Source organism: Eutrigla gurnardus (assembly GCF_963514095.1).
Source record: "Eutrigla gurnardus genome assembly, chromosome: 10".
In the NCBI taxonomy this organism is placed as follows: domain Eukaryota; kingdom Metazoa; phylum Chordata; class Actinopteri; order Perciformes; family Triglidae; genus Eutrigla; species Eutrigla gurnardus.
The window spans coordinates 28,552,208-28,571,969 of record NC_139924.1 but is presented as its reverse complement, the minus strand read 5'-3'; the positions used below and the strand labels follow the sequence as shown (position 1 = coordinate 28,571,969).

Here is a 19,762-nt window from a genome sequence, read left to right as displayed (position 1 = left end):
CGTGATGGTTCTGCGTTGGGTTTACGTGTCGTAATGCAGTTCAATGCCACACCGGTAACGGGCGCTATGTTTTTTGTAAAGACTGACCGACCGACCGAGACTCTAGACGTATATCATCGTAGCTTCGTTATAGCGTATTTGTTTACTTTCCGGCTTTAAACGTCCACAATTTTTCAGAACTTGGTGTTTTATTTCTTTGTGCAAAAGCGACAAGGTGCAAACAATAAAACGAGGTGAAAACAATAAAAGTAGCCTTTTAAAAGTTTAAATGGCGGTGTTTATGAGTGGAAACCGGATAGCGGTCTCCAGCGGATGTAGTTAGCGGACCAATCACAGCCAATGCCGCTGCGTTGGCGTTGCGTTGGTGTTGCGTCGCCTCGACGCGCGTCTAGGATTTTTGGGAGGTACACGTCAGGCCCTTGCGTTGGACGTAAGGGGGGTCCGCAAGGACGTAAGGGGTCCGCAAGCCCCCTTGCGTTGTGTCGACGCGGAAGCATAACTCAGCCTTTACTCGGCCCCGGTATAAACAGTTTGCTTGAGTAACAGAATTGCTATTGCGACATCCAGTGGACACATTTAGAACAGCAGTTTCTTTTATTGAAAATTTGCAGCTATTTTTATACTTTGGAAATCATCTCGCGGGCCGGATTAAACGCGGTTGCGGGCCTGATCCGGCCCGCGGGCCGTAAGTTTGACACCCCTGGTTTAAATGGACGTGACTAACATGATGTTGAACGCACCTCATCACAGCATCAATCACATCATCATCACACACTTCAGAAATAACCAAATTCAAAGTATGATGACTTGAACACTTCATTTAAAGTTTCCATCATCGACTTGAAGGGTCTTTTCCTGATGATTATTATTATTATTATTAAACTACTGTTCCCTGATAGGTTCTGTGAAAGATTAAACAATGACGTAATGCAACACAAAGTGTTTTATAGACCTGCACCATAAAGCAGGACTAGAAGGAGGAGGGTGAAGGCAGGGCAGCAGCCATGGGAGTGTTTTATGATTTATTCTTCAGCGTTTGCATCATCTTGCTTTTGTTCTCGTCATCTTTCTTCCCCACTTCGTCCTCCGTTGCCTCAACCTGTAAATTAAACAAACGGTTTCATCTCAACGGGCTGCACAAGGCTGGCGATGTGGTTCTGGGGGGTCTGTTTGAGGTCCACTACACCTCCGTCTTCCCCGAGTGGACCTTCTCCTCGGAGCCTCAACAGCCCACCTGCACCGGGTTGGTAACCGCGATCCGTAGGAGGTGAAGTGGATCGGATGGTTTTGTTTGACTTCTTGTGTTTCAGCTTTGACACTCAGGGCTTCAGACAAGCCATGACGATGGTCTTCGCCGTCGATGAGATCAACCGAAGCGCCGACCTGCTGCCCAACGTGACTCTGGGCTACAGCCTCTACGACAACTGCGGCGCCCTCGTTATCGGTTTCCGAGCCGCCCTGGTTCTGGCCAGCGGTCAGGAGGATCAGTTCCCCCTCCAGGAGGCGTGTTCGGGGGCCCCGCCGGTGCTGGGGATTGTGGGGGATTCCTACTCTACGTTTTCTATTGCCACCTCCAACGTGCTGGGCTTATTCAGACTGCCCATGGTGAGTGTACGGTCATTCCCGAGCTCTCCAGAATGTGTTTTTCAATTATATGTTGATGATTTGTCTTTTGCAGGTGAGTCATTTTGCTACGTGTTCCTGTCTGAGCGATCGGCAACGATTCCCATCTTTCTTCAGAACGATCCCGAGTGATGCTTTCCAGGTGAAACGATTGGCAAAGTAAAGTAAACAAAGTAAATCTCCCAATGAAACAAAGAGGAGGAAATCCTGAACCTCTTCCATCCACTTAGGTCCGAGCGATGATCCAGATCCTGAAACGGTTCGGCTGGACCTGGGTCGGCCTGCTGGTCAGCGACGACGACTACGGCCTCCACGTCGCCCGATCATTCCGGGCGGACCTGGCCCGGACCGGCGGAGGCTGTCTGGCCTACGTGGAGGTTTTGCCCTGGGGTCGTGACCCGGCAGTGCTTCGGAGGATCGTGACCGTGATGAAGAGATCCACGGCTCGCGTGGTCATGGTGTTCGCTCACGAGATCCACATCTATCAGCTGATGGAGGAGGTCGGGGCTCCGAGAGCAAGACCCTTCATGAATCTGTTTGCTTTTGAATAGTTTATTTAGATGCAACAGTGATTTTTCCTTTTATTTCCCCCTGCTGCTGTCAGAAAAGTAGATTGCCTCTGTTGTAATTTGTGTTGTTTATTCTCTAAACATGGTGCAGAGATCCTCCTCAGAGGTTTCTTCCTTTCTTTCCGTTAAAATGTTTCTTTCAGGGAGTTTTTCTTGGTTCGTTGAGGGTCCCTCGATGTTGCATGCATACAGATTATAAAGTCAAATTTGTGATTTGGTAATTTATAAACAATTAAATACAAATTCAGTGACAAATTACGAAGAACATGCATTCAATTGCATAAATTGTGTTTTGCCTCCACATTCAGAAAGTTCTTCAAAATTCTATTTCAAAATAATAGATAAAAATCTTTAAAAGAAGCAATAATCCAAGAATTTCAACATTGATGGAATAAACACAGCACCAGATAAATGCATCTGATAGTATATATTCTCATTATAACGCTGCTGTTGTAAGATGATTTGCTTTACAGAGTTAAAATGTTTAAACCTTGCTCAGATGAACGTTAATGTTGTCGTCTGCACATGCATAGAAAATATGAACGATCATTTTATATTTTAAGATTGTTTCTATTATGTCTGGTATCAGTTATTAGGCTTATTATCTTCATATTAAAGTAATTGAAATACAAAAGAAGAAGACACGGTGGGTTAATATGAAAATTCTCAAATAATGAGATTTTAAAACAATTTTTATCTCTCAAGAGCAGCTCAGAGATTATTTTTTTTATTTATTTATGAATCTCAAGCATTCAACATACTGTAAAAGAAAAACAAACAAATATAAATCATATTCTTCCATGGTTATAAAATCCTGCCCTACTTTACATCATGTGAAAAAAAAACCAAATATGTATGGTTATACCATTACAATTACAACAGTACAATTCTATAATGTATCTACAATATTTCTTTGTGATTTTGTTTGATCAATAATCAGACTCGTCCTCTAAATTGGTAAAATATGTTTTCTTGTACCTTTTATTTTTTTAATTCCCACAAAGCAACCCTTGCTCTTATCTGTCTGAAAGAAGATGTTTGATGATGTAACACCAGGTGGTGAGGCAGAACGTGACGGGTCTGCAGTGGATGGCCAGCGAAGCCTGGACCTCCGTCGACGTTCTGCACACGGCCGACTTCATGCCGTTCCTGCGCGGTACGCTGGGCATCGCCATCCGGCGAGGAGAGATCGCTGGCTTCAAGGACTTCCTGTTAAAGTTGCACCCAGATCAACACCACAGCACCGACAGGAACAGCATCGTGAGAGTTCAATCTCACCATCTCACACCTGCAACATATTTATGTTGACACTGATTTATGTTTGGGTCCCGTTCCAGGTGAACCAGTTCTGGGAAGACGTGTTCCGGTGTCGGTTCCCGCCTCCGCCGGCAGGCTGGGTTGCAGCTGGAGGGGCGTTGTGCGGCGGGGACGAGGATCTGGCCGGCGTGGACAGCGAACTGTTGGACGTCTCCGACCTCAGGCCGGAGTACAACGTGTACAAGGCCGTGTACGCGCTGGCGGTGGCCCTCGATGAAATGCTGCGTTGCGAGCCGGGGTCGGGGCCCTTCAGGGGCCACAGCTGCTCCGGTCTGCAGAGACTAGAACCGTGGCAGGTGAGATATCAGGTCTAGAGCTTCAGCTGTCTGATCCAGATTGACTGTAGTTCCCTTAGCTGAGGGTTTCAGCTCTGAGGGTCTTTGGGTTCTCCATGTATCTGCATTATAGCATGGACATCTTCATCAATATTATTGTATTTATTATTATTATTATAAAAAGATGGCTGCAGTGACATGTGGACTCAGATGTTCTCCAGAGAAAACAATAGAATTTGAGTAAAGCTAGAACCAAGAATACTTCTGATTGATTGCTGATGATCAGATTGGTTATCTGTTGTTTTATCCCCCCCCCAAGCTTGTGTATTATCTGGACCGAGTGAACTTCACCACACCGTTTGGTGATCAGGTGACATTCGATGAGTACGGCGACGCCCTACCGATCTACGATGTCATGAACTGGCTGTGGCTGCCCGGCGGACGAGCCGAAGTCCAGAACGTGGGTGAGGTCAAAGAGTCAGCCGAAGGCGAAGAACTCACACTCGACGACGACAAAATCTTCTGGAACTTTGACTCTAAACAGGTTAAGATCCTGCTGATTCATATTAGTGATTTTTAGTTTTTTCTCCAATCATAATCCATATAACAGCATCATATACACTCTTAAGGGGCGTTCACACCAAACGTGACCAAATTACATATAAAATCAATGCAAAGACGCAACTTGTTGCGAATGGCGAAACTTTTCAACAAGTTCGCAATCAGCGTTTAATTTCTTCTCGTGTCGTCACTCGTATCGGTAATGGAGACATCATGTGGAGGCGGTCTGTGGTCTCCTGGAGGTCTACGATAGTATCTTAGTTTCAAACCAGTGACTCTGTGGTCCAAACAACAAGGTCCCTCTCCTATTTATGCCGATAAAACATTATTTTCAGCGTTTACGGAGCAGCTACAGTGTTAGCGTAGCCTAGCTCTGATCCATCCGAACTCCATTCAGAAAACAACCATTTTAAAAGATATTTGCGTATCGTCTTAAGGACAGAGTTAACAAACCCAGATTTCGAAAGATTATTTTTTCGGCTAGAGCGCCGTTCAAGCCTTTTATTATTTTATATAGACAGTGTGGAAATAGGGAGAGAGAGGGAGAAGACATGCGAGAAACTGACTACCGGGCCGGGAGTCGAACCCAGGACCGCCGCGTCGAGGATGTTGAGCCTCTGTACATGGGGCGGCTGCCCTAACCACTGCACCACCAAACCCAGATTTCTGACTTTTTACATATCGTCGTCATTAAGTCGTTACTTCGGCATCATTTTTATCCATTTATCACAATCACGTTTGGTGTGAACGGCCCGTTACGATGTGCACAGCCGCCGCGGTCGGTGTGCAGCGACAGCTGTCCTCCAGGTTTCCGCGTGGCCAGAAAGAAAGGACAACCCGTCTGCTGCTTCGACTGCCTCCCGTGTTCTGAGGGGAAGATCAGCAATGAAACGGGTTGGTGTTGCGTTTCCTTTGAGTAGATACTGTGTATATATAAAATATAGATATTTATTCTGTGTTATTTCCTGTCAGACTCGACGGCGTGCACCAGCTGCCCGGAGGACTTCTGGTCCAGCCCCCAGCGGGACCACTGTGTCCCCAAGAAGACAGAGTTCCTGTCCTACCACGAGCCTCTGGGCATCTGCCTGACCGCCACCTCCCTGCTGGGTACGTTGATCTGCGTAGTCGTCCTGGTGGTCTTCACCCGCCACCGCGGCACGCCCGTGGTGCGTGCCAACAACTCGGAGCTGAGCTTCCTGCTGCTGGTCTCTCTGAAGCTGTGCTTCCTGTGCTCGCTGCTGTTCATTGGCCGACCCCGGCTCTGGACCTGCCAGCTGAGACACGCCGCCTTCGGCATCAGCTTCGTGCTCTGCGTCTCATGCATCCTGGTGAAAACCATGGTGGTCCTGGCCGTGTTCAAGGCCTCCGAGCCGGGGGGCGGAGCCAGCCTGAAGTGGTTCGGCGCCGCCCAGCAGCGGGGGACGGTTGTGGTTCTGACCTCCATCCAGGGGGCGATCTGCACCGCCTGGCTGGCCTCCGCCTCGCCGGCGCCTCACAAGAACACTCACTACCACAACGACAAGATCGTCTACGAGTGCGTGGTCGGCTCCACCGTCGGCTTCGCCGTGCTTCTCGCCTACATCGGCGTGCTGGCTGTCCTCAGCTTCCTGTTGGCGTTTCTGGCCCGGAACCTTCCAGACAACTTCAACGAGGCCAAGCTCATCACATTCAGCATGCTGGTCTTCTGCGCCGTGTGGGTCGCCTTCGTCCCCGCCTACATCAACTCGCCGGGCAAGTACGCCGACGCGGTGGAGGTGTTCGCCATCCTGGCCTCCAGCTTCGGCCTGTTGGTGGCGCTGTTCGGACCCAAGTGCTACATCATCCTGCTGAAACCGGAGAGGAACACCAAGAAAGCGCTCATGGGTCGAGGGAATTGATGAAACGTGAAAAATAAAAGCCTGCGCTTGGTTTCATGAAACATAATAAATATTTTTTCTCTATAAAATGCCTTAAGATATTGAGAATGTGAGAATATTTAAACATAACAAGTTCTTGTCTTTCGTTTTTTACAGGATGCAGTTTAACACAACAATACAATGCTTTTTGCCTTTTTTTGTTTAAGTTGTTTTGGATTAAATGTTAATTCAATAAAATGACTTGTCGTCATCTGAACTTCTGTCTTGTGTTTGTTTTACAGTTTAAATAGACAAATAAATAGCAGTGACACAGTGTGAGACAATTAATACAATTACAAATTAAATTACAAATTTATATCCATAAATATCTTAAGTGTCCACAAGAAATTAATACAAATCAGTTCTGCAACTTGAAAAAATATGTTTTCTTATATATTTGCATGTATTCTTTTCTCTCCTGGAAACGTATTTTACCCATTTAGTTCTGTGCATCATGCGTTACTTCTGTATTTTAGTGTTTTTCTATTGTTGCAATCCAGTAAACTCTGAAACTAAATAGTATTTATCTTCCTGTTGGATGCAGGTATCAGGTACTGATTCATTTTTTATTAAGGAAAATTCATTATCATCATCCAGTGATAGAATCTGAGAAATAAAATCAGTATGAAAAATGTTAAACATAGGAGACATTGTATTCATAATGCATTTATATTAATCAGTAGTTAGAGATGCAGCCTTTAGGTCATGTACAGATATGTGGCAGATACATTCAACACTATAGCAACAACAGTCATATAGTCATATAATGTTTACTTTTTAAATGATTTTCTTAAGTTACGGAAGGAATATGATAGTTGCATCCAAACAGAAAAGAGGTTCTTTCCCTGATTATTATTATTATTATTATTAAACTACTGTTCCCTGATAGGTTCTGTGAAAGATTAAACAATGACGTAATGCAACACAAAGTGTTTTATAGACCTGCACCATAAAGCAGGACTAGAAGGAGGAGGGTGAAGGCAGGGCAGCAGCCATGGGAGTGTTTTATGATTTATTCTTCAGCGTTTACATCATCTTGCTTTTGTTCTCGTCATCTTTCTTCCCCACTTCGTCCTCCGTTGCCTCAACCTGTAAATTAACCAAACGATTTCATCTCAACGGGCTGCACAAGGCTGGCGATGTGGTTCTGGGGGGTCTGTTTGAGGTCCACTACACCTCCGTCTTCCCCGAGTGGACCTTCTCCTCGGAGCCTCAACAGCCCACCTGCACCGGGTTGGTAACCGCGATCCGTAGGAGGTGAAGTGGATCGGATGGTTTTGTTTGACTTCTTGTGTTTCAGCTTTGACACTCAGGGCTTCAGACAAGCCATGACGATGGTCTTCGCCGTCGATGAGATCAACCGAAGCGCCGACCTGCTGCCCAACGTGACTCTGGGCTACAGCCTCTACGACAACTGCGGCGCCCTCGTTATCGGTTTCCGAGCCGCCCTGGTTCTGGCCAGCGGTCAGGAGGATCAGTTCCCGCTCCAGGAGGCGTGTTCGGGGGCCCCGCCGGTGCTGGGGATTGTGGGGGATTCCTACTCTACGTTTTCTATCGCCACCTCCAACGTGCTGGGCTTATTCAGACTGCCCATGGTGAGTGTACGGTCATTCCCGAGCTCTCCAGAATGTGTTTTTCAATTATATGTTGATGATTTGTCTTTTGCAGGTGAGTCATTTTGCTACGTGTTCCTGTCTGAGCGATCGGCAACGATTCCCATCTTTCTTCAGAACGATCCCGAGTGATGCTTTCCAGGTGAAACGATTGGCAAAGTAAAGTAAACAAAGTAAATCTCCCAATGAACCAAAGAGGAGGAAATCCTGAACCTCTTCCATCCACTTAGGTCCGAGCGATGATCCAGATCCTGAAACGGTTCGGCTGGACCTGGGTCGGCCTGCTGGTCAGCGACGACGACTACGGCCTCCACGTCGCCCGATCCTTCCGGGCCGACCTGGCCCGGACCGGCGGAGGCTGTCTGGCCTACGTGGAGGTTTTGCCCTGGGGTCGTGACCCGGCAGTGCTTCGGAGGATCGTGACCGTGATGAAGAGATCCACGGCTCGCGTGGTCATGGTGTTCGCTCACGAGATCCACATCTATCAGCTGATGGAGGAGGTCGGGGCTCCGAGAGCAAGACCCTTCATTAATCTGTTTCCTTTTGAATAGTTTATTTAGATGCAACAGTGATTTTTCCTTTTATTTCCCCCTGCTGCTGTCAGAAAAGTAGATTGCCTCTGTTGTAATTTGTGTTGTTTATTCTCCAAACATGGTGCAGAGATCCTCCTCAGAGGTTTCTTCCTTTCTTTCCATTAAAATGTTGCTTTCAGGGAGTTTTTCTTGGTTCGTTGAGGGTCCCTCGATGTTGCATGCATACAGATTATAAAGTCCTCTGAGGCAAATTTAATAGCTAAGAACATGCATTCAATTGCATACATTGTATGAATGTAGTTTTGGCCTGTCTACAGTTGATTTGGACATAAAGATAATCTTGTCGTCTGCACATGCATAGAAAATAAGAACGATAATATTCTTTATATTTTAATATTGTTATTATTATGTCTGGTATCAGTTATTAGGCTTATTATCTTTGTATTAAAGTAATTGAAATACAAAAGAAGTAGAAACACTGGTGATACACGGTGGGTAAATATTCCTTCACTTCCATGAATAAAGTTTTAATAATCAAATAATGAGATTTTAAAACATTTATCTCTCAAGAGCAGCTCTGCAGATGAACAACAACCTAAGTGACTTGTTTTTATTTTTTTTATTTACTTATGAATCTCAAGCATTCAACATACTGTAAAAGAATAAGAAACAAACATAAATCAGATTATCCAGAAATCGAATACATTGAGGAGCAGACCGACAAAAAAAATGCTTCCCCTACTTTACATCATATGTAAAAAATAACAAAAACAAACAAAATATGTATGCTTATAACATATTAACAGTACAATTCTATAATGTATCTACAATATTTCTTTGTGATTTTGTTTGGTCAATAATCAGACTCGTCCTCTAAATTGGTCAAATATGTTTTCTTGTACCTTTTATTTTTTTATTTCCCACAAAGCAACCCTTGCTCCTATCTGTCTGAAAGAAGATGTTTGATGATGTAACACCAGGTGGTGAGGCAGAACGTGACGGGTCTGCAGTGGATGGCCAGCGAAGCCTGGACCTCCGTCGACGTTCTGCACACGGCCGACTTCATGCCGTTCCTGCGCGGTACGCTGGGCATCGCCATCCGGCGAGGAGAGATCGCCGGCTTCAAGGACTTCCTGTTAAAGTTGCACCCAGATCAACACCACAGCACCGACAGGAACAGCATCGTGAGAGTTCAATCTCACCATCTCACACCTGCAACATATTTATGTTGACCCTGATTTATGTTTGGGTCCCGTTCCAGGTGAACCAGTTCTGGGAAGACGTGTTCCGGTGTCGGTTCCCGCCTCCGCCGGTGGGCTGGGTTGCAGCTGGAGGGGCGTTGTGCAGCGGAGACGAGGATCTGGGCAGCGTGGACAGCGCGGCATTGGACGTCTCCGACCTCAGGCCGGAGTACAACATATACAAGGCCGTGTACGCGCTGGCGGTGGCCCTCGACGAAATGCTGCGCTGCGAGCCGGGGTTGGGGCCCTTCAGGGGCCACGGCTGCTCCAGTCTGCAGAGACCTGAACCGTGGCAGGTGAGATATCAGGTCAGGTTTACAGCTTCAGCTGTCTGATCCAGATTCACTGTAGTTCCCTTAGCTGAGGGTTTCAGCTCTGAGGGTCTTTGGGTTCTCCATGTATCTGCATTATAGCATGGACATCTTCATCAATATTATTAGGGCCCGAGTGCCAACAACGTCAGGGTGCATAGCCCTAATGTATTTAAATTTTTTCTTATTATTCTTTTACGAGTTCGACGTGCCTTTTGGGGGCCTCATACTTGATAAGAGTCCCGTCCTGAACACGTCTGCACTGCAATATTGCTTCACAGTCAGAGCGCCACCTAATGGCGACATGAAATGTGACTGATTTTATGCCCTTTTTCTGAGTAACAGCGCCCCTTAAGGTTGGGTGTACACGCACAAATTATTTATTCCTAGATAGACTATGTGGAGATGTACAAAAAAGCCTCTTAGACCCACCGCCTCAAGTCAACAGGAAATGGGCAAAAAAATCATTGTAACCACCTGCGTATCAGCTCTGTGACTGTAGATAGTGGGGGAGGGGAAGAAGAAACACTAAGGGGACTCAGAGAGATGTCAGGAAGGCATGGAGAAGATGTGACCTCTGTCACTGTTTAACACCAGATCAACACTCATGAAAGTTTCCACACCTGCTAATAACTTTATACATTGTCTGATCTGCTCCAGGAGAGTCCTAGAGTCCCACCCTGAAGACGTCTGCACTGTAATATTGACTTACAGTAAGAGTGCCTCCTACTGGCAACAGGAAACATCACTAATTTGGGACTTTTTTTGTTATTTTTGGGCTAATTCCTCTCATTCCAGCCTGTAGTGAGGACACAGGGGGAGGAGGAGAGATGTCAGGGAGGCATGGACATGTGTGTGAGCTCTGTGACTAAGATGTAGTTTCACTTTGGATCACAAACTTGAGCCACGAGGAGGCGGCCCAGCAGGGGTAGACGGCCACGACACTGCACGACCGCATATGAGCGAGGGCCCGTCACAACACTGCTTGCAGTTTTAATTATTCTTACGCCAAAATAACTCACATTTTGGAGGCCTTAATATTTAAAAAAAACTCACCAAAATTGGTGTGTGCGTGGAAATTACAGGAAATTCCGATATGGTAGTGGTTTCGCATTTGGCCACAAAAAATGTGCTCGCTAGCGCCACCTAGTGTGGCCATTCGCCAGCCCCGCCGCACCGTAAGTCTGATTAACATAAAATTTTGCACACATGTGCGGACGAGTGTCCTCTATAAAAACTCCTCTTGGAGTACCAAAGTCCGGCTACCGAAATTTTCCGCCATCTTGGATTTTATGTAAAACCCGATGTTGCTAATTTCTCCAACACCCTTAATCCGATTTGGACGGAATTTGGTGTGCGTACTCATTAGCCTTAGCTGGGGTGATGGTCCAAAAAGGTTTTCAGAATATGGTTGTATTCAGAAGATATTGGCCAATTAACATAAGAGTGTTGTTCCTCCAAAACGCAATTAGCATAACTCCATAACCTTTAGGCCCATCATCACGAAACTTGAAACCTATGTTGACATAGCATCAAAGAACATACATGTTAATTTTCATCAAAATCAAGTAATCTGGGGCGCTTCCAAAAATTTCACAAAATTGCCATTTTTGCCCATTTTTGGCCACTCACAGGGGTTGTACTTGATCTAACTTGGACTATACTGTTGATCTGATTGACAAAAAAAATTAATATATAGTTGGAAAGGCCTTACGGACAAAAAGTTATCCAAAGATATCCAGAATATTTAGGGGCGTGGCCAGGGCGACGCTATGACTGCAGTTCGATTTTGAACCTTCGCCAAAGGCATAAAAGCTGTTATAACTTCAGCGTTTCTTCTCCGATCTGCTCCAAAGAATTCATACTTAATAAGAGTCCCGTCCTGATCTGCACTGCAATATTTTCTCACAGTCAGAGCGCCACCTAATGGCGACATGAAATGTGACTGATTTTATGCCCTTTTTCTGAGTAACAGCCCTCCCTTTAGGTTGGGCGTACACGCCTGAAATATGTTTTCCTAGATAGACCATGTGGAGATGTACAAAAAAGCCTCTTGGACCCACTGCCTAAAGTCAACATGAAGTGAGCAAAGAAAGTGTTTGTAACCACCTGCATATCAGCTCTGTGACTGTAAATAGTGGGGGAGGGGAAAGAGAAACACTAAGGAGACTCAGAGAGATGTTAGGAAGGCATGGAGAAGATGTGACCTCTGTCACTGTTTAACACCAGATCAACAGTCAGGATATTTTCCACACCTGCTAATGACTTTATACATTGTCTGATCTGCTCCAAACTTCACATGCACCTCACTCAGACAGCTGTCAGTGGAACCTTCGCCATAAACATCAAAACTATGATAACTCCAGTGTTTCTTCTCTGATCTGCTCCAGGAGAGTTCTAGAGTCCCACCCTGAACACATCAGCACTGTAATATTGACTCACAGTAAGAGCGCCTCCTACTGGCAACAGGAAAAATTTGTGACTTTTTCCAAGTAAAAACCACACCTGATTATTTTTTGACAAATTCCTCTCATTTCAGCCTGCAGAGAGGACACAGGGGGAGGAGGAGGGGTCACACTAGGGGGAGGAGGAGAAATGTCAGGAAGGCATGGACATGTGTGTGAACTCTGTGACTGAAATGTAGTTTCACTTTGGATCACGCCAGATCAACAGTCATGAAACATTCCACACCTGCTAATGATTTTATTCATTGTCTCATCTGCTCCACACTGAGCACGCACCTCAGACAGCAGTCAGGGAGAGAGATGGCTTTGAATGTCGATCGCTTGTGTCTAAACTTGAGCCACGAGGAGGCGGCTGCAGCACAGGTTTGCGGCTGCGACCTGCCGTGTGACCGTAGGCACTCCACGACCGCATATGAGCGAGAGCCCGTCACGACACTGCTTGCAGTTTTAATTAGTTGTTTTTATTATTATTATTATTATTATTATTATTATTATTATAAAAAGATGGCTGCAGTGACATGTGGACTCAGATGTTCTCCAGAGAAAACAATAGAATTTGAGTAAAGCTAGAACCAAGAATACTTCTGATTGATTGCTGATGATCAGATTGGTTATCTGTTGTTTTATTCCCCCCCCCCCCCAAGCTTGTGTATTATCTGGACCGAGTGAACTTCACCACACCGTTTGGTGATCAGGTGACATTCGATGAGTACGGCGACGCCCTACCGATCTACGATGTCATGAACTGGCTGTGGCTGCCCGGCGGACGAGTCAAACTCCAGAACGTGGGCGAGGTCAAAGAGTCAGCCGAAGGCGAAGAACTCACACTCGACGACGACAAAATCTTCTGGAACTTTGACTCTAAACAGGTTAAGATCCTGCTGATTCATATTAGTGATTTTTTGTTTTTTCTCCAATCATAATCCATATAACATCATCATATACACTCTTTAAGGGGCGTTCACACCAAACGTGACCAAATTACATATAAAATAAATGCAAAGACGCAACTTGTTGCAAATGGCGAAACTTTTCAACAACTTCGCAATCAGTGTTGAATTTCTCCTTGTGTCGTCACTCGTATCAGTAATGGAGACATCATGTGGCAATATTTAATAGATATTTGTGTATTGTCTTACGGACAGAGTTAACAAACCCAGATTTCTGACTTTTTACATATCGTCGTCATTAAGTCGTTACTTCGGCATCATTTTTATCCATTTATCACGATCACGTTTGGTGTGAACGGCCCGTTACGATGTGCACAGCCGCCGCGGTCGGTGTGCAGCGACAGCTGTCCTCCAGGTTTCCGCGTGGCCAGAAGGAAAGGACAACCCGTCTGCTGCTTCGACTGCCTCCCGTGTTCTGAGGGGAAGATCAGCAATGAAACGGGTTGGTGTTGCGTTTCCTTTGAGTAGATACTGTGTATATATAAAATATAGATATTTATTCTGTGTTATTTCCTGTCAGACTCGACGGCGTGCACCAGCTGCCCGGAGGACTTCTGGTCCAGCCCCCAGCGGGACCACTGTGTCCCCAAGAAGACCGAGTTCCTGTCCTACCACGAGCCTCTGGGCATCTGCCTGACCGCCACCTCCCTGCTGGGTACGTTGATCTGCGTAGTCGTCCTGGTGGTCTTCACCCGCCACCGCGGCACGCCCGTGGTGCGCGCCAACAACTCGGAGCTGAGCTTCCTGCTGCTGGTCTCTCTGAAGCTGTGCTTCCTGTGCTCGCTGCTGTTCATTGGCCGACCCCGGCTCTGGACCTGCCAGCTGAGACACGCCGCCTTCGGCATCAGCTTCGTGCTCTGCGTCTCGTGCATCCTGGTGAAAACCATGGTGGTCCTGGCCGTGTTCAAGGCCTCCAAGCCAGGGGGCGGAGCCAGCCTGAAGTGGTTCGGCGCCGCCCAGCAGCGGGGGACGGTTGTGGTTCTGACCTCCATCCAGGGGGCGATCTGCACCGCCTGGCTGGCCTCCGCCTCGCCGGCGCCTCACAAGAACACTCACTACCACAACGACAAGATCGTCTACGAGTGCGTGGTCGGCTCCACCGTCGGCTTCGCCGCGCTACTCGCCTACATCGGCGTGCTGGCCGTCCTCAGCTTCCTGTTGGCGTTTCTGGCCCGGAACCTTCCAGACAACTTCAACGAGGCCAAGCTCATCACGTTCAGCATGCTGGTCTTCTGTGCCGTGTGGGTCGCCTTTGTCCCCGCCTACATCAACTCGCCGGGCAAGTACGCCGACGCGGTGGAGGTGTTCGCCATCCTGGCCTCCAGCTTCGGCCTGTTGGTGGCGCTGTTCGGACCTAAGTGCTACATCATCCTGCTGAAACCGGAGAGGAACACCAAGAAAGCGCTCATGGGTCGAGGGAATTGATGAAACGTGAAAAATAAAAGCCTGCGTTTGGTTTCATGAAACATAATAAATATTTTTTTCTATATAAAATGCCTTAAGATATTGAGAATGTGAGAATATTTAAACATAACGAGTTCTTGTCTTTCTTTTTTTTACAGGATGCAGTTAAACACAACAACAATACAATGCTTTTATTGCCTTTTTTTATTTAAATCGTTTTGGATTAAATGTTAATAAAATAAAATAACTTGTCATCATCTGAACTGCTGTCATGTGTTTGATTTACAGCAGTTTAAATAGACATCACCATTTGGAAAAGACAAATAAATACCGGTGACACAGTGTGAGACAATAAACACAATTACAACTTTAGGTCAATTACAGCAGATACATTCAACACTATAGCAGCAACAGTCACATAGTCATATAATGTTTACTTTTTAAATGATTTTATTAAGTTACAGTACAGAAGGAATATGATAGTTGCATCCAAACAGAAAAGAAGGGAAACCAAATATTCTTTAATGAATTTTGATCATATTAATGATCTAAGACGTGTTTTGTTGAGTTTCTCGTCGTCACCGGGCCATCAGGTGTTTCTTGGTGTTCCTCTCGGGTCTCAGCAGGATGATGAAACATTTGGGGGCGAACACACAGAGCAGCAACCCGTAGCTGGAGGCCAGGATGGCGAAAACCTCCACCGCGACGGCGTACTTCCCCGGCGAGCTGACGTAGGCGGGGACGAAGGCCACCCAGACGGCGCAGAAGATCAGCATGCTGAAGGTGATCAGCTTGGCCTCGTTGAAGTTGTCGGGCAGCTTCCGAGCCAGGAAGGCCAGGAGGAGGCAGGAGCAGGCCAGCAGGCCGATGTAGCCCAGGACCAGGGAGAAGCCCACCACCGAGGCCATGGCGCACTCCAGGGTGACCTTTGACCCTGGCGTTTCCAAGTCAGCTCGAGGCACGGGGGGGCTGAGGGTCAGCCAGATAATACAGATGACCACCTTGATGGGAAAAAACAATATCAGGTTAATGTCAGCAAAGTAATAAATATGAATAATCTCAGTACTGCGGCGTATTAGGACCGTTGTAGGGATTTTATGGGCTAATATGCTAACAGTCACTTATTGTCATAGCAACTGCAAACCGGTGTCTTGTTTATATCGGCTATATGTACACGTTTGACATCAGAAATACTTTTCTAGTAGGTCTCCATCGACATAAACAAGTCCCATGTTAAACACCTGTATATTATTGTAAATCTGCGTAAATTTCTGATTTTATAATCTCGTACATATTTGCGATTTTTATATTGTAAATTTGCAACTTTTTCTCATATGTGACTTTAGAATCTTGTAATTTGTGATTCTTCTCGTATATTTGCGACTTTATAATGTCGTACATTTTTGACTTTTTTCTCGCAATTTGCGACTTCGGAATCTCCTAAATTTGTAAACTTTATAATCTTGTTTCTCGTAAAAAAAAATCTCATAAATTTACGATTTTAGAGTCTTGTACATTTGAGTTTTTTTTCTCATAAATGTGCTAGTTTTTTCTTTGAATATTGCCTACCTCAGCTGCGATTTTATTTTATTTTTTATTTTTTAACCTCCAACGGCCCTATAATACGCCGTCGTAGCAACTCTGACCTGAATGCAGGAGAAGAGGCCGACGCTTCCTCTCTGCTGGCCTGGACCGAACCACTTCATCAGGGATCCGGCTCCGGGCTTGGCGGAGCGGAAAGCCGCCAGAACCACGATGGTCTTCACTTGGAGGCACGAGACGCAGAGCACGAAGCTGATCCCGAACGCCGCCTGCTGGAAGCGACAAGACCAGACAGAGGGCCGGCCGATGAAGACCAGGGAGCACAGGAAGCAGAGCTTCAGGGACACGAGGAGCAGGAAGCTCAGCTCCGAGTTGTTGGCTCGCACCTGCACCAAGAACCGGATTAAAACCACACAAACACCTTTTCAGACCAAAAAAGGGTGAAATGCAAACTTGTCTTGTTACCACGGGCGTCTGACGGTAGTGAAGAAACACCACAAACACAGCCGTCGTCACGGCGACGCCAGACACGGCTGCCGTCGTTAGGGTGATGCCCAACGTCTCGTTGAAGGACAGGAAGTCCAGCTGGCGAGGGACGCAGGCGGTTCGTCCGGCGTTGGACCAGAAGTCTGACGGACACCGTTCACAGTGGAGGGAACCTGGGAGAGGGCGAACGAGGAGAGGGAGGTGAGGGAGGGAGGAAGGAGGAGGACATGGTCCTGGTCTGTGGACTTCCTGTTCTCCTCCGGTGTGATTTCCTCACCGGTCTGGTTGCTCATCTCTCCGTCGGCACACGGGACGCAGTCGAAGCAGCAGAGAGGTTCTCCTTTCCTGGTGGTCTTCCGGGTCCCTGGGGGGCAGCTCTCACTGCACACTGAAACCGGGACCTGGACCACAAGGAAAAACCACATCCTCAACTCCATTTATCTTGAGACGTGACGCAGCAGAGTCCTTCGTAGCCTTGAGACCAATCAAACCACCTGATTGGATCCCGTGCTCCACTGAACCGCCGAGTCGTCGAGCCGGAGGTCAAACCCGTCCACGCGGCCCACCAGGACCAGCTGGAGGGATCCCTCGGGGGTCTCCCTCCAGTTGACCAGGTCGTACTTTGCCGGCGTGTCGCCCCCTTGGAAGTAGAAGGTCTCTCCTTGTGGTGTGGTGAAGTTCACGCTGCTCAGGTGCTGCAGCAGCTGGAAGAGTCACGTTACTAGAAACAATCCTGAAGACAGATTCTGGATCATTGTCATGATGAAGGGCTGGTTGTCCTACTCACCTCTCCGGGTCTGATGTGGTCTGGAGAGGAGCAGGTGGATCTGGGTCTGGGTCCGTGGGGGCAGGAGAGGAGGCTGTGGAGGGCGTGGGCTGCAGCGTAGACCGCCAGGTAGACGTTATATGTGACCCTCAGCTGGGACACGTCGGTGAAGTGGTTCTGGACTCGCTGCAGGGACTCGGTCCCCCTGCAGGGGGGGAGGGGGGCTCTCTGGGGCGGTGGCGAGGCCTCAGGACTGCAACCAAACATCTTTTCCCAGAATTCTCTCAAGAATTCGTCGTCAGGGCGATGAGTCGGATGCAAACTTCTGATGTAGTCTTCAAACCCGGGTATCGGTGAGCTCCTAACGGCCACGCCGAGAACGCCGGCCGCCACTTTAGAGGTGGCGGGATCCTGGAGGAGATCCCCGCTGGTGCTCCAAGCCTCGCTGGCCAGGAACTGTCTATCAGTCACCTGGTGGCAAGAAAACACAATAAATCTAGAAAAAGAATCTAAACTCTGTTGCTTCTGGATTTCTTGGTGCTCACATTGAGGCGGGCGAGCTGCAGGAACAGCTCCCTCACATCCGTGTACCAGCTGAAGACCAGGACCACTTTGGCGGTCGAGGCCTGAATAGCGAGTGCTGCACGTCTGGCGTCGCCCACGATGGTTTCCCTTTGGAGGGTCTCCACGAAGGCCAGACACACCTCGGACCCCCGAGTCTCCTCCTCGAACACCTGAAGGAGCAAAGACATTAGATGAACATGAAAAATCTGAAAATGTTGATTAGATAGAAAGTTTAAACACCTTGACTGCCATGTGTCCGTAGTCGTTGTTGGCCACCACGGCTCCGATCCAGGTCCAGTTGAAGCGTAGGCACAGCTGGGCCACGGCCCGGGCCTGGTACTCATCACTGGGCATGGTCCTGAAGAAGTTGGGGTACTGGATCCGGTCGCTCAGACAGGGGCAGCTCGCCGTGTAGCTCAGCTACAGCAAAAACACAGATTACATTACATTACACCGATTTCTGAACATTCATACATTTCATGATTTTTATGTTCACCCAGTGATCATATTTTTTCTGCAGTTTATAACAAATATGTTCCTTTTTACCTGTATTTCACTCCACATCATGTTAATTCAATTCAACACAATTTAATTTAGTGTCATATTACAACAAAAGTTACCTCAGGAAACTGAACACATCCAGCAGGAATAAATCACACTATTCTTTTCTTCTGTTCTTATTGTTTTTTGCTTTGTTTATTTTTTTTTAGCTTTTATTTAACAGGGGACAATATGTACAACATTGCCACAAATAATTTGGAAAATATGACATGTCTAAGATTTCTAGTTTCATCTTCTTTGCATCTTACGTGTGTTTGTAAATGTGCTTCACAAATAAAGTTTGACTTGAACAAAAGAAGGCGAGGAAACAGAAATGAGCCTCGATTGTTGCACCAAAGTGAATCAGAAGATTTGAAAAAACAACTAAAAATGTGTGAAATTATGTTTAGTATACTTTAAAGACACAGTCATAGATTGTGATATCTTGAACTCACTAAAGGAACGGAGAGGGGCCCCAGGATCCTGGACAGAGTCTTGGCGGTTTTAGACGAGGACCCACCGATGAGCAGAGGAACCGGCTGCTCCCCTGATCACATGATCATCATTTCAGTGTTTATGCATGATTGTATCGTCTTGTTATATCAACGTAGAAGGAAACCTAATACCTCTCCCTGCTCGGACTCCTGCAGGATACCGTGGTGGAGCTGCCAGATCACAGCTGGCGGCATCCCCCCCTACCAGCGACAGGGCTCCCTGCAGGCCGCGGGAGGGCAGAGCACAGCTGTCCAGGATCTTGTAGCCCAGCGTCAGACCCGGGAGCAGGACCGGGCTCTCGTTGATCTCCTCCACAGCAAAGACCATGGCGTAGATGTACTGCAGAGGCAGGTTCTGCAGGCTGAGACAGAAATCCAAATGTTCATGCATAATCTGTAAATATATACAATTCATCCCATTTATCACAAGAACCCAGCATCTATCCGGGTCCAGACCAGGTATTCTACAGGATCAGGTTTTACCCGGTGCAGGCTTTGTTGTGTGGTGGCCGAGTGAGGTCGTGGTTCATCGCAGGAGGTTTGTAATAAAGACTGAAGAGCCCACCGAGCACCACGTCTCCCCCCCGGAGCAGACCCCCATCGCTGGGCGTCC

The 19,762-nt window shown here is 47.1% G+C and overlaps 3 protein-coding genes across 3 annotated transcripts; 2 read left to right on the top strand and 1 right to left on the bottom strand.

Annotated features, from left to right (window-relative positions):
* Positions 1-1,106: 1,106 nt before the first annotated feature.
* On the top strand, positions 1,107-6,222 carry LOC311019737 (extracellular calcium-sensing receptor-like; the record flags this gene model as incomplete). The annotated part of the gene is made up of 9 exons (XM_084019307.1): positions 1,107-1,243; positions 1,311-1,605; positions 1,679-1,765; positions 1,854-2,123; positions 3,249-3,452; positions 3,530-3,805; positions 4,104-4,328; positions 5,116-5,239; positions 5,318-6,222. Exons 2-9 carry the CDS (start codon positions 1,339-1,341, stop codon positions 6,220-6,222), a joined length of 2,358 nt encoding a protein of 785 aa, XP_083875433.1. The 5' UTR covers positions 1,107-1,243; positions 1,311-1,338.
* Positions 6,223-7,336: 1,114 nt separating this feature from the next.
* LOC311019736 (extracellular calcium-sensing receptor-like) lies at positions 7,337-14,778 on the top strand (the record flags this gene model as incomplete). The annotated part of the gene is made up of 9 exons (XM_084019306.1): positions 7,337-7,473; positions 7,541-7,835; positions 7,909-7,995; positions 8,084-8,353; positions 9,367-9,570; positions 9,648-9,923; positions 13,048-13,272; positions 13,672-13,795; positions 13,874-14,778. Exons 2-9 carry the CDS (start codon positions 7,569-7,571, stop codon positions 14,776-14,778), a joined length of 2,358 nt encoding a protein of 785 aa, XP_083875432.1. The 5' UTR covers positions 7,337-7,473; positions 7,541-7,568.
* A 557-nt stretch (positions 14,779-15,335) lies between these two features.
* Positions 15,336-19,477, bottom strand: olfcr1 (olfactory receptor C family, r1; the record flags this gene model as incomplete). The annotated part of the gene is made up of 10 exons (XM_084019506.1): positions 15,336-15,758; positions 16,404-16,685; positions 16,765-16,958; positions 17,063-17,186; positions 17,280-17,489; positions 17,573-18,022; positions 18,097-18,285; positions 18,356-18,535; positions 19,111-19,194; positions 19,298-19,477. 10 exons carry the CDS (start codon positions 19,475-19,477, stop codon positions 15,336-15,338), a joined length of 2,316 nt encoding a protein of 771 aa, XP_083875632.1.
* Positions 19,478-19,762: the final 285 nt, after the last annotated feature.